The sequence below is a fragment of the Gekko japonicus genome, unplaced genomic scaffold (genome assembly GCF_001447785.1).
Source record: "Gekko japonicus isolate JY-2015 unplaced genomic scaffold, Gekko_japonicus_V1.1 scaffold199, whole genome shotgun sequence".
Classification (NCBI taxonomy): domain Eukaryota; kingdom Metazoa; phylum Chordata; class Lepidosauria; order Squamata; family Gekkonidae; genus Gekko; species Gekko japonicus.
Window position 1 is genome coordinate 262,599 of NW_015168657.1, and position 13,833 is coordinate 276,431.

Here is a 13,833-nt window from a genome sequence, read left to right on the forward strand (position 1 = left end):
GTCGAGCAAGGCTCAGTCTCCATGAGTGGGAGATGAACCCGTCCTATCTTTTCCCACTCTCCTGCAGGTGGGGATCTCCCCAAGTCGATGTTTTCGCTACCAGAGCCAACAAAAAATGTCCCCCGTTCTGCAGTCGAGGCGGCAGGGACTCACAATCGCTCGGAGACAGTCTCCTTCTTCCGTGGTCCTCAGGCCTTCTGTACCTTTTCCCTCCTTTACCCCTGCTTCTGAGAGTGGTACGCAAGATCAGCCAAGACGGGGCGGACTGCATGCTGATAACACCGTGGTGGCCGAGACAACCATGGTTCTCGACAGTCCTCGAGTTGTCAAAGGGAATGTACCACCAGTTCCCTCCGGTACAGGACCTCCTCTTTCTGTCAGACTCCCCTCTCCTACATCACGACGTACCACGCTTGAAATTGACGGCATGGAGAATAACGTCGAAGGTTTTTCGACCCACGTAGCCAATGTTGTACTGAACACCAGGAAACCTGCTACGCGAAGGTCCTACCATTATAAATGGCAACGATTCTGTTCTTCCCTAGGTGATGATGTCCCTCAAGCCTCCTCCGCAGGCCTCGAGAAAGTTTTCCAATTCCTCCTGTCCCTCGCTAACTCTGGACTTTCCCATTCATCGTTAAAAGTTTATTTGGCCGCAATTCCAGCCTACCATGTTTACGTCGATGAATGCACCATGTTTTCACATCCGCTTTCGAAATGTTTTTTAAAAGGTTTGTTACACCTCTACCCTCCTGTCAAGACTCCTGTCGTTCCCTGGGATCTTCCTCTAGTCCTTCGTCAACTTACGAGGAAACCCTTTGAGCCACTCACAACTTGCAATATGAAATTCCTGTCTTGGAAGATGGCCTTTCTAGTGGCCATCACCTCTGCAAGGCGAGTTGGAGAAATACTGACTTTCCGTCATGACATGCCTTATTTGTCATTCTTGCCAGATGGAGTCCACCTTCAGGCAGAGGTCTTCCACCTACAGGCAGAGGTCTTCCTCCCGGATTTCTTCCCAGCTCCTAAATCCCCAGAGGACAGACTGTTACATACCTTGGATGTCAAAAGGGCACTACTGTTCTACCTCAACAGAACCTGCCCAACGAGACGTGACTCCCAACTGTTCATCTCATATGCACCAGCGAGGCTGGGGACTCGCATCATGGCTCAACGCCTCTCAAAGTGGATTGTGGGTCTCATCCACCTCTGCTCCTTGATTGCAAAGCAGCCGTTGCCTGGCCCCATCAAGACCCATTCAACCCGGGCTGTTGCGGCTTCCACTGCCTTCCTCCAGGGAGTGCCCCTGACGGACATCTGCAAGGCTGCTACCTGGGCCACGCCTAACACCTTCATGAGGCATTACGCCCTGGACGTCCGTAAGAACTCTAATACCAACATGGGACGTCACATTCTATCTTCGGTGACGCAGTAAGGACCTGCCAGCACCCTCCTCCAGTTAGGCCACTGCTCGCTAATCTCCCATGAATGTGAAGCACAGAGACCACGTCGAAGATAAACAGGTTGCTTACCTGTAACTGATGATCTTCGAGTGGTCATCTGTGCATTCACACCACCCACCCTCCTTCCCCGCTGCTGTCAGCTTCTACATTTTCAATAGGGGTTGATTTGCGGTGGTTCGAAAGAACTGGCGGGATGTCCGCGCCCTCCCTCGAGGGCACACACACAGTCACATGAGCTTCACATGTGACCGTGTGTACGCTGTTTTGAATGGTGGGAGGAGTGGCTCAGTGCTAGAGCATCTGCTTGGCATGCAGAAGGTCCCAGGTTCAATCCCTGGCATCTCCAGTTAAAAGTATCAGGGAGAGGGTGATGTGAAAGACCTTTGCCTGAGACCTTGCAGAGCTGCTGCGAAGTCTGAGTAGACACTACTGAATTTGATGGACCAAGGGTCTGATTCAGTATAAGGCAGCTTCATGGGTTCCTGTGTGTTCAATATAAAACACATGTATCATATATTCATTCTGCCTTAATGAAAAAATTATCCCAAACAAGCATTTTTCCATTTTATTATCATAACATGTCAATCATATATTGTGCTCAGAATGCTTGCTGTATTTTTTAATTAATCATAAGATTTGTCGTGCTTTCCCCCCCCTAGGCTGGCATGTATGAAGCAGTCAACGAGGTTTACAAAATCCTTATTCCAATTCATGAAGCTAACAGAGATGCTAAGAAATTGTGTGCAATTCATGGTAAACTTCAGGACGCATTCAGCAAGATAGTTCATCAGGTAATAGTCTGGATTCCTACTGGCAGTCCCTGCAGCAAGAAAATTTTAAAAAGCATATTTGCAATTGTCCTGCCTGAATTGTTCCCACAACACACACACATACCCCAATCCCTAGTCCCAATAGTTTTCCATATTACTGAAGTGCCCTGAAGTAAGGGATCCTGACTCTGAGGACAATAGCTTGAATTCAGGAACTCCCTTTTGCTTAACTGGATCCAGTAACACCCCCCCCTCCACTAAGTCTGCCTCCAACAGAATACCTTTCTCTGATATTACTTCCATTAGAGGAGTAATTAGTAAAAGGGGGTCTTGAAACAAGGTAGTCCCCTGGATGCAACCCAGTGTTATGCCATGCAAAGTCAGCAACATTAGAGAAAGATAACCATTAACTGGCTGCCCCTTGGCATCCTTTGGCTAACTACATAGCGTATGTTGGCTGGCATCCTTAGGGAGGCTTGCCTTCCCTTTAAGGCATCTAGAGCTGCTCAAGTAACGACAGGGACATTTTTTGTTGGTGCTGCAAGTGATCTCTGCTTGTGCAGATTGAAGCCTACATTGCATAACTGTTGTGAGGACTGATGGTCCTGCCTGCTCGTTATTTCTCACCCACAGTCTACGAATCAGGAGCATGGCATCTCTGCAGACCCTCAGTGTGCACAGATGCTACTGCAGTGATTGTTTCATTTCTATTCCCCTCCCCAAAGACCCCATCTATATCTAAAACGTCATGTAATCCAATGAATGTGTTGCTATAATAATGCAATTATTATTTCAGTCAACTTACTGGGAAATGTAGATTTTAACCACTGGGAAATGTAGATTTTAACCAGAACACAAACACTTGTGAAAAACAAATTGCATTCTTCTAGAAGCTGGTAATGGTGTGGTAACTGCCCCCCCCCCCAGCAAACACTGAACTTCATTCCTTAAAAACTGTTGCACAGCTTGGCATTGGCCCAAACATTCAGTTCTTCTTTTGGGTGCCATCCTAAACTATTTCACCTTTCTAAATCCATTGAAGTCAGCTGTACTGTTTAGGATTGCACAGTAAATCTAGATTTTGCTGCCTGAAATTCAGGCTGCACTAGAATAGTTGTAGTGGCTTTGAGAACTCAGATTTGGTTTTAAGTGCTTAATAGTGGGAAAGAGGGCTTTGCCATAGTGTCGTTTTTCTTCTGAAACTAAGTGGCAAGCTGAACATGCAGCAGCTAAAAATTCCTTGAGGCTGTTTCAAGTGAACAGTGTTCTATGTTGATGGTTGTATTTTGGCCTTTGAGAAGAGAGTACTGATTTTGTTTCTGTGACATACCCCCTTTTTTTTTTACATTTTATTACACAGAGTACTGGCTGGGAGGTAGGTAATATTTTAGTTAGTAAAGAACACTAATAGATTGATCTGATGACTCCTGCCAACGCTTAGCCCGCATGTGCTAGCTGTGGGCATTTCTGTTGCTGTCTGCTATTGACCTGAATTAATTAACCAAAGAAATATCGGCCAAATTGTTGTGGTCATTTTAGACGACTTAGGTAGTGCATGAATGCCTCTGTATTACACTAATGAGGTTCTTTGGTGAATGAACCACTTTTTACCATCACTAGTTTGTTTTTATATTCCATTTCTCATCAGTATTGACAAACAATATCATCTCTTCCTACCATATTTTCACCCCCAACACAGGGGTCGATTTAAGTTCTAATACGCAAAAGTTTAAAAATGATTCCCATTAAAAGATGTTCGTTCTTTCTTATTGTAACGTAACTGTGGCATTTACAAAACAAGCATCTTCTGCTTTCCTGAAAGGTTTGATCAGCAATGAAATGAACTCAGTTTAAGGCCCTTTCCAAAATCTTCAGCAAGCAGAGAGATAGATGTATTTGCTTTTGCTTTTGTGAACTCCAGAACTTGAATGACTCCAGCAGCTATCTGGTGATGAAATCCAGGTTATCTAGTGTTCTCTCTAGTAAAATCACATAAAGCCACATCATAACAATAGTACTTATAGGGACGTGAACAAATGACATTCAGTACACATATACATAGTATAAAAATACCAAAAAAAATCCCATTTTAAAAGTATCATCAAGCCTTTCTGGTTTCAGGTATAACTTCTTGTAATGGCAACAGAGCAGTGCTGAAGAATGGCAGCAACTGGGCTATTAGCCCAGTTTCATTGACTGCAGTACAGAGATTAAGATCCGTTTTTTTAGCCATTTCCTCTTCTACAGTTCCATTTCCTCTTCTACAGTTCCTTCCTCTGAAACCCCAAACTGTTTTTTAAACTGCTAGAGCTGCATTTGAATCATTTTGCTGGATTGCAGTCATGGAACTCATATATTTTAGGTTTCAAGCATTTTAAGGAAAAAACGGGGCTACCAATTTTTCCACTGCTGCCAGTTTTTTACTGCAGGAATATTTTGCCTTCAACAGATTCATAATAGACAGAGATCCATCAAGTGCAGCTTTCCAATCTGCATTTCCCCACCAGAAAAAAAGGATAGCAACCCTAAGAAAGGCCTGCTCTGATTAATAACAAGTTTGGGATAAGACTATTACAGAATATGAAGGAAAGGCTAGCTGTGATTAGTGTCCACGAGTTGGATGCAAAGTAAATCTTGATGTGATTTGCTTTGTTGTTGTTCAGTCGCACAGTCGAGTCAGACTCTTCGCGACCCCATGGACCAGATCACGCCAGGCCCTCGCAGAAAAAATGGTGTGATTTGCTTAGCTGTTCAAAATGCTGTCTTATCAAATATGCACACTTCTGCACGAAAATCAAAACACATGAATCTTTGGCTCAGCGGTACTTGTTTGCATCTTGAGTGTGCAGATCAGTTGAGCCCCTTCAGCTACTGGTATTCCCCCCCCCACCACCACCACCACCATAAGATTTGAGTATAGTAGCACCTTAGAGACCAACAAGATTTTCGGGGTATAAGCTTCCTTTGTCAAATACCATAGTGGTAGGCAATCCCGCCCCAATGATGTATGTGCCCATAGTTAGGGATAATAAACTATGTAAGCCGCTCAGAGACCCCGTGGGAGGGGTTCGAGCGGGATATAAGCTGAATGTAAAATAATTTTTTTAAAAAATAGTAGCATTATGGTTACCGTTAATCTGACAAAGGGAACTTTGACTCTCCAGAGTTTATACCCTGAAAATCTCGTTGGTCTCTACGGTGCTCCTGGACTCAAATCTAGCTGTTCTACTGCAGACCAGCATGGCCACCCTCAAAAACTTTTTCCCGCCATTGTGTCCCTCATTGCTGAGCAGGTTTCTAGCCCTTCTGACCCCTTTATGCTCTCATACCTGGACAAATAGCAAAGAACATAAATAGTCTAACAGGAGTACCATGGACAATCTTTGCTTCTGCTTCTGTTGTAGGACTCTGGTGCATATTGGAGCGTCTTAGATGCATTGAGTTCCTATGAAAATTCAGCACACAGCTAAGAACATGGGTCCTGTCAATTTCAATAGAGCTTCAGTGAATCTTACCTTTTTTCAGTTTGAATCCAGTATGCACCAACAAAACTGTGATCTGCCTTTGAAAGTAGTGGAAGCTCCTCCAATGTGTAACTTATGTGCAGACACATTTCGAATGGGACTTTTGAGAACAGAATAAGAACATAAGAGAAGCCAATGTTGGATCAGGTCAATGGCCCATTCAGTCCAACACTCTGTGCCATCAGGCGGTCCATCAGTGGGGCCAGGACACTAGAAGCCCTCCCACTGTCGCCCCCCCCCCAGCACCAAGAATACAGAGCATCACTTGCCCCAGGCTGAGAGTTCATATCTATACCTCGTGGCTAATAGCCACTGATGGACCTCTGCTTCATATATTTAGAATGCCCACTTGAAATAGGTATGTTTTGCACTTTTTGCAAATATTTTATTTGTTTCTGTTCCATCTGCTCCACCCCAACCTCAGTATAGGTGCCAATGCATTCTTTTCATTTTCTCTGGCCCATCTTCCTCTATCTTGATCATTCTTATTGTGGCAGCTAGTGTAGTGGTTAAGTGTGCGGACTCTAATCTGGGAGAACCAGGTTTGATTCCCCACTCGCAGCTGCTAGATGACCTTGGGCAAGCCATAGTTCTGTCAGAGGTGTTCTTGAAAAGAGCAGTTTCTGTTTGTAAGCTGCTCTGAGACTCTGAGTGAAGGGCAGAGTATAAATCCAATCTCCTCCTCCTCCTCTTCTTCGTCTTCTAGCAGTTCAGTTCAAGAGAGCACTTATGATGCGCAGTTACGATTATGCACTCTCTCCATGGTCCTCCCATCTTCAATGAATGTTAAAGACCAAAGTTTAATTTTGATCCAACATGCATCTTTGTAGCACCCAAGAACTTGGAAGCACCTGCTTTCAGAAAGGCCTATCCTCTGCCTGTCATGGTAGCTATCCTGATTATGTGATTGGTGTAGTCCTAGTCACTGATCTGACCTAAATTTTTATTTCTGCCTAGAAAATCAAAATAAAAGTCAAAGTTTAACCTCAAACATAAAAGAACGCAGCTGCTTTCTAGTATGATGTGTCTTAACAAATGTAGTCTTTTAAGACATGCACTCTTCTTATCCAATAACTGTAAGATAAACATCATACCTGTATATGTTCGCTACTAAGAATCCAAACTTCTCTATAAGATAGCTGCTTGCTTCGAGAAATTCCCACAAGTCAGCTGATTCTACCCGCAGAACCTGAAAACCAGAACCCGTCACTAGTGCAGTTAGAACTGGACCCAAACTGTATATTGTCATTCAGGAGAATAATGCAACATAAACACAATGTGAAGCACCCCTGTGGCTGTCCTGTAACCAGTTAGTGGGTCCATAGCCTGTGAGCATTTTTTTCTGACCATTGTGTGTGATGCTAAATCGACCCCTGAAGTATATATCCTGTCATCAGTTACAATTTTAACATCATTCAGTAGTGTTTTATTGCATGGTAAAAACACATCCATGGTTTATGTTCTTGTCCACTGCTTTGCACCTGCCACTTCCTCTTTCTGAAATGCCGCCCCCCCCCCCATGTGGCCTTTAATGACCATCGCATGCTTTTTACCCATTTCCTGTTTTTAAAGTACTTTTTTTGTTTATTTGCTGCCAAATGCTGCTTATTTGTTTTGAAGTTTCCCTAATTAAAATACTTTCTGTTTTCTCCTCTATTGCCCTGGTTGCTGATCCTCCTCCCCACTTTTACTATTGTCTGTTGTGGTAAGTTCCTACTAAGTTGTTGGTGAATTTTTTTTTTAACTCCATGGCATCCCCCAATAATTTCATTTTACCAAAGACTTATGCCAGCTCCAGGGTTTATGAAATGCCTTGTTGGGCAACTCCAGTTTGATAGTTGGGTTTGTATGGGAGAACTTCCCAATTAACTGCATAGGCTGATCTGTTGGAAGGTGGATATTTCAGCATAGCAGGCAGTTGGCCTGACTGGCTTCTTGATCCATTCCAACTTTGATGTTATGAATTCATATGCTAGATTATTGGAAGAAAGAAGTTGGGATTATTGACTCTCTAAATAAAATTATGAGTTGTTCCTTTAGACCAATATTAAATGTTGGGGATATGTTGGCCTGCCTGTTGATGTCCCAAAGTTGGCAACTATTTTTGTTGTTTTGGCTAAGTAAATCCAGCTGGCAAAGCTTTTGGTTCATGAACAGAAAAACCTCTTAAAACTTTATAATCAGCAGGTATTTACCATGCATAACAACATAGTATGAACCCTTCATAAGTCATAATGGCTGTTACCCGCTCTGCCAGTTCTGTAATGACTCTTCAGCGTTCACCTTCATTCTCTTTGCCTCCCAAAGACCTATTATTTTTTCTCAAAATAATAGATTTAAATGCTTTATAATAACTTCCTTTCTCATAACTGCATTTTAGCACCTCTCAGAAACAAAGACCATGGAGTATTAATTTCTTTTATTTGTTTGAAAATGCTTAGTGGGGTTTTTAATTTCTGTGAAAAAGTTTTGGTAAAAAATTATGGAACTCTTGTGTACTTAGAGCACACCTTGAACAATAACATGATGTCAAATGATGTTATTGCCCATCCCACCTTCTGCCTGTTGCTAATGGAACTCATTCTTTGGTTCATGTATTGCACACATTCCAGCATGCTCTGAGTCAGCCTTTCCCTAAAATCCTCCCTGGGCATTGCTCCATCAACACTCCCTCCCCCCACAAAAATTATAAGACAACTACATCTTTCTTTTAAACAATATTCTGTAGTTTGTCTTAGGTGACCATTTCTCAGTTACAATAATTGAGTTGCATCTGTTGTTATGCACTATGTTTAATTTATTACATAGCAACAAAAATTTCCTTTAGCCATCTTGTGATATTTCTAAACTAATTGACCTTGATATTGCCGTTAATATTGCCTAAGACAAATAACAGGAACTTCTGGAGGCTCAGAGGCTATTTCTAGCTATGTGAGACATGCCCTTTTTTGTTTGAAAGTCACAAAAAAGTGTACTAAATTTATGGAGTAGGACAGTCCTAGTGTTTGTGGGGTTTACTACTACAGAAGTATTCTTCAGGTGAGCTGCCTGATTTGGCTGAAGCCTTACGTCTATGCAGTTATCATCTTGAACAGATAATCAATTGGAAGGTTCACCTTTGATATAAGATTAGTGGCTATAAATATGTTCTTCATTCTATTACTTTCTTTCTCACTTAAAGTGCCAGTCCACACATCATATTTTTCTTCTGTAGTTAACATTTCTATATTCTATATGGGAAAAAGTGTGTATAATGTGTCCATAATATTCTGTGAGGATTATAGATAGATCTTTGTTTTGTCACATGTATATACATTGAAAAATGGTAGTGTGTATACATGTGGCTAACTAGATGTATGTGGTTTCTCCGTCCATAACAGCAACCACACGTTTTCATGCACATAAATAATGTGCTGTAACAAAAACATCATCTGATAAATAGCCCTGTGACTTAACAATACTTCTCATTGTTATTGGAAGTCCCACTAAAGGGATCTACATGGACAAAAGATGTATGGTATTGGTGTTTAGAGCAAGAGTTGGTAGGTTGAAGTCTGTGCTTTACATAAGAGAAATGGGCTTCAGCTTTTTTGCCCTTCTCCACACAAATCTAGCTTTTATCTGGCTATATTCAGTTTAACACATAGGCTTTGGTGTGCTTCTCAGTGAAATAATGCGTTAATTCACATTTTTAAAAAAGAATTATGAAGAGTGTTTGTTTATGTACATTTCTAATGTGACCATTTCCAAGTTCTTAAGATGAGGCAACAGTGGATCCTACAATCCACAAGCAGAGCTTGCGGAACAGAACTTTCACACTTCTCACAATAATGTCCCACATCCTCAAAACATTGCTTCTAGGGTTCAGGGGACCTCCAGGAACGGCACTGGGCCTGTATCAGGAGGGGAAAATAGTAAAAAATTACCTCCTCCCATTAGAAATAAATGTTAGGATCTAATCTGCTAGTTCAGTAACACCAACAATATGCAATGAAATATGCAGTATTCTTTGTTGAATTAAAATTACCCCATACTTGTTTAGTCCTAGACATTTAAGATCACCCAATGTCTCTTTTCCTTGGCTTGTTTTATTCAAAAGTACACATGAATACTGCATGCAAGAGCTGAAGAGCAGTGGGTGAGGGTGTGTATCTGCTTAATCTTTTCCCTTCCTACCATTGTGTGCTCAGAATTGTGTTCCACTGAAATATGTTTCCACCCATGAGAGAGAAGAGATTGAGTTCCATATATTTTACCCTTGCAGGAGAAAAGCCAGTTGGAAAAGATAATTTTGAGCTGGAAAAATGACCAGAAGGAATATCTGGTGTATCCTTTAGGGTCACTTCACACATTCCAGGACAGATTAATTTTCATTCATGGTTTGTTTCCAGAGCTACCAAGTTCACATAAAGGACAGATATATGTTAGAAAACATAAAGTTAAAGCATGCCAAGGAGCTGTGATTGACCAAAGTCCCCAAGTTCATGTTTACTGTATGTTTTCAAACATGTATTCTCTTGTACATGTTAAAATATTACCCCAGGGGGATCTAGTGAATAAACAGGAACTCATTTTTGCTATTTGGTGTACTGATTGAGTGTGAGGACTCTAATCTGGGAAAACCGGGTTTGATTCCCCACTCCTCCACTTGCAGCTGCTGGATGACCTTGGGCAAGCCATAATTCTGACAAGAGCTGTCCTTTAAAGGGCAGTTCTCGTAAGAGCTCTCTCAGCCCCACCTACCTTACAGGGTGTCTGTTGTGGAGATGTGAAGGAAAAGGAGTTTTTAAGCCACTCTGAGACTTCGAGTGAAGGGTATTGTCACAGCTCAGATGGGGTGTCACCTGACACTGCCACCACTCTGGATTTAGGATCCCTTGAGAAGGCCCAGAGCACCCTCCGAAGACCTTCAGACCTCCCCTTTGGCCGAATAATAGGCGTGAGGACCAGGCAAAGTACAACAAGGAGGTCAAACAAACAAGGTGCAGAATAATAACAGTAAGTGGGTGAAAAGAAAAGAAATCAAATGCCCTGACATCTAAATATATTGTCCCTATCTCACTATCTCAAGTGGCCTTAGACTACTCACCCTTCCCTCAGGATGAGGGTTTCTTCCCCACAGCAGCCTCTCTTCTGGCTCTGTTCCCTGGGAAGAAGAACAGCTTTCCCTCTTGCACCAGTTCTTTTATTTCCCAGCCCTCTTCTTCCCTATTGGTCAAAATCAGTGCTAAAACTTCCCAAGGCCTTCTGGGGTTTGTAGGCCCAGCCTTCCCTACTGCTAGCCAGGTTCTCTGGGCCTAGTAGGCCTCTGGTGGCACAGCCCAAATCATGACAGGTATAAATCCAATCTCCTCTTCCTCTTCTATGTCATGTGGTCTTTATATCAATTTTGGAACATTTACATTATGTAATTCCAACATGTAAATAATTTCAGCAGCCTGAATAGCCCAGTCTAGCCTAGTTCTTGAAGCCAGGGTTGCAGTCCAGAGGAAGACAATGAATAGCAAACCATCTCTGCTAATCTCTTACCTTGAAAACCCCATGAAGGGTCACCATGTGTTAGTTGTGACTTGACAGTATTTAATTAGTATTAAATAATGTTATTATTATTAAATAATTAAATAATTATTAGATCATTTTAGTCACACAACGAAAACTTGTAGAACTGTAGGATTTTGGCACAGCGATTTGATAGATAGATAGACAGACAGACAGATAGACAGACAGACAGACAGACAGACAGATGATATATTATGCACAGTTTGTTTTAGATACAGCAGTTTCAGTGTTGCTAAGCTGTTATTTTAAAAGATACTAAACTATCTGGGCATGATTAAGTAGGTAACTATCTTAAAAGAAGAGAGAGAAACCTGAGAATATTTACTTCAGAAAGGAGAACTTCAGGAATAGCTATACTACAAAAGATCAAATGGTATAACAAGACTACCTGTTCACCATATTATTGAACACAAATTATGTGAAATTTTGAAAACAACACTGAAAATGATAAGCCATGCGTTGCCACTTGGTCATGGTTGTTCATTACGCGGGGGGCTCTGAAGTAAGTCTCTATGATTCCTGTTGTAAAGATAGAGAACCCAAATCTACAAGGCTCAACTCGACATGGCTCCATGACAGGGATAGTATTCAAACCCACGTCTCCTTTAGTAGTCATACCCAGGTCTCCTTGACCACTCTGTCTGTAAACTAAAAATGTGCAGGCAAAAATGCATGGCATTACTTGGGAGACTACTGGCTTGATTAGAGAGTTGCACCTTGAGTAATTTGAAGGTCAGCCATTTTCAGTTTGTATGGATCATTTGATGGAATTCACTGCTTTGTGTGCTGGGTCCTTTCTACAGCTTGGGTTCAGCTACAACTTAGTTTGAAGTTGGAGTGGAAGAAGACAGTTGAAACTGTTGGAAGCTGGACTTGTCAGTGCTTTCATTCCACAAAGGCAATATGGCAAAAATGTCTAGAACTGTAGGATTTTGGCAATTGCTTAAGAAACCAACCACTGACACAGGTCCCTGAATCACTCACTGACCAGGCTTCAGCTTCCCCTTTTGGCTTTGTACAGGGGGAGTGACTTGGCTTCTTCAGGACCACTTAAGTTCGCAGACCTGTAGTTGTACTAATTGCTGACCTGCATGTAGAACTGAGACTTCACTTACCACCTTAGTAAATTATTCTTGGAGTTATTCTTAGTACGTTATTCTTGATATCATTGAAAAAATACTGATGAGCCTAATTGGTTGCTAATCCTGTAGTCTTGGCTCTGAACTGACTTATTAGTATTTCAGGAACAACTTACACATAACTTGACCTATGCATATTTTGAAGCCTGCATCTTTGTTTTTGTTCCACCTTTATCATTGGTGCAGATGGAAAACTTCCATCTCTATTGCAAAGTCTCATAGGGAACTATTATCTGCGGATGCCCTGCACCATGGAACTCTTTTCTCTCGGGGGTTTTCCCATCCCCCAAACCTGGTAATTTCCTGAGTATCTCTTTTCTGTTCAGGCTAGAATAGGAAGCTATAGAGGCAGGTATGGGTTTCCCCCCGTTTTCTATTAACCACCTTTTGAAATATGTCACTGGTCCTGAACTTTCAAGATAAGGTGGGATGCATAGATAAATCAAATACAGAAAATAAATATGAATCATGGAATGCTTGTAGCATAACTGGGCCATGAGAGTAAAGGTGAACATTTGGAGTCCTTTTCTAAATTATATTCATGACATGTGCATGCAGTGTGAATCCTTTTGTTTGTGTTGGGAGGGTTTTAAGGAAGCCACAAATGTTGTGGCTTTCATCAGCCAGTGTGCTGCCATCTTTCAATTAATTGGTCCCTTCCATAAAAGAATGTGCTTTCCACTTTTATTGGTACAAGTCTTTGGTGTGTTGTTGGGTCCACCACTATCCCAAAGGAAAGCAACTACTTGCAAACCAATGAACATGCAGCTGTGTCCACCGGACAGCAGTTTAGATCTAGGCATCTCTCTAGAAATTATGTGTTTGAAGCATTTTATATAAAGTCAGATTCAGAGAAGAAAGCTGTTGGGAGAGTTGATGCGTCACTTGAAAAGCCTAATCTGCTCAAAGATGGATGTTGTGTGACTTCCATGATAGAAACTCCTACAACAATTAATTTATTTGCATACAGATTGGTATGATATGAAATATCTACAAATCTGACCCTTGGAAATATAAGGAATTCCAGTGGCTTTCACAGTTTTTTGAGTGCATGCACAGGTGATCTCAGAGATTGTCCTGAAGTTACAGGAAGTGGATAATTCCATTTATGTTACCAATTAATCCCACTTTTACCTCTGTAAAATTATTTGTACAACTGTGGAGTTGCTATGGCACTCTTCACACTACATTGCATGCACAAAGCATGAGGAAGGATGACATTATGTCATAGCGCTGTGCAGTCTCTTCAGCAGCCATGATAAAACTTTCTTTTAACCAAGTCATCTTGTACAGCCTTTGAACTCCAGTCTGGCAAATAACAGCAATTCTATGCTCTTAGTATCTCAGCATTCTTCTCTGATGATAACAAACTTTGATC

At 41.7% G+C, this 13,833-nt stretch overlaps 1 protein-coding gene across 1 annotated transcript in view; it reads left to right on the forward strand.

Annotated features, from left to right (window-relative positions):
* Positions 1-13,833, forward strand: part of DOCK7 (dedicator of cytokinesis 7) — a 163,241-nt gene that overhangs the window by 137,352 nt on the left and 12,056 nt on the right. The window contains exon 39 of the mRNA XM_015415227.1: positions 2,123-2,254. Within this exon, the coding sequence (XP_015270713.1) occupies positions 2,123-2,254 (132 nt within the window). The remainder of the gene's footprint in view (positions 1-2,122; positions 2,255-13,833) is intronic.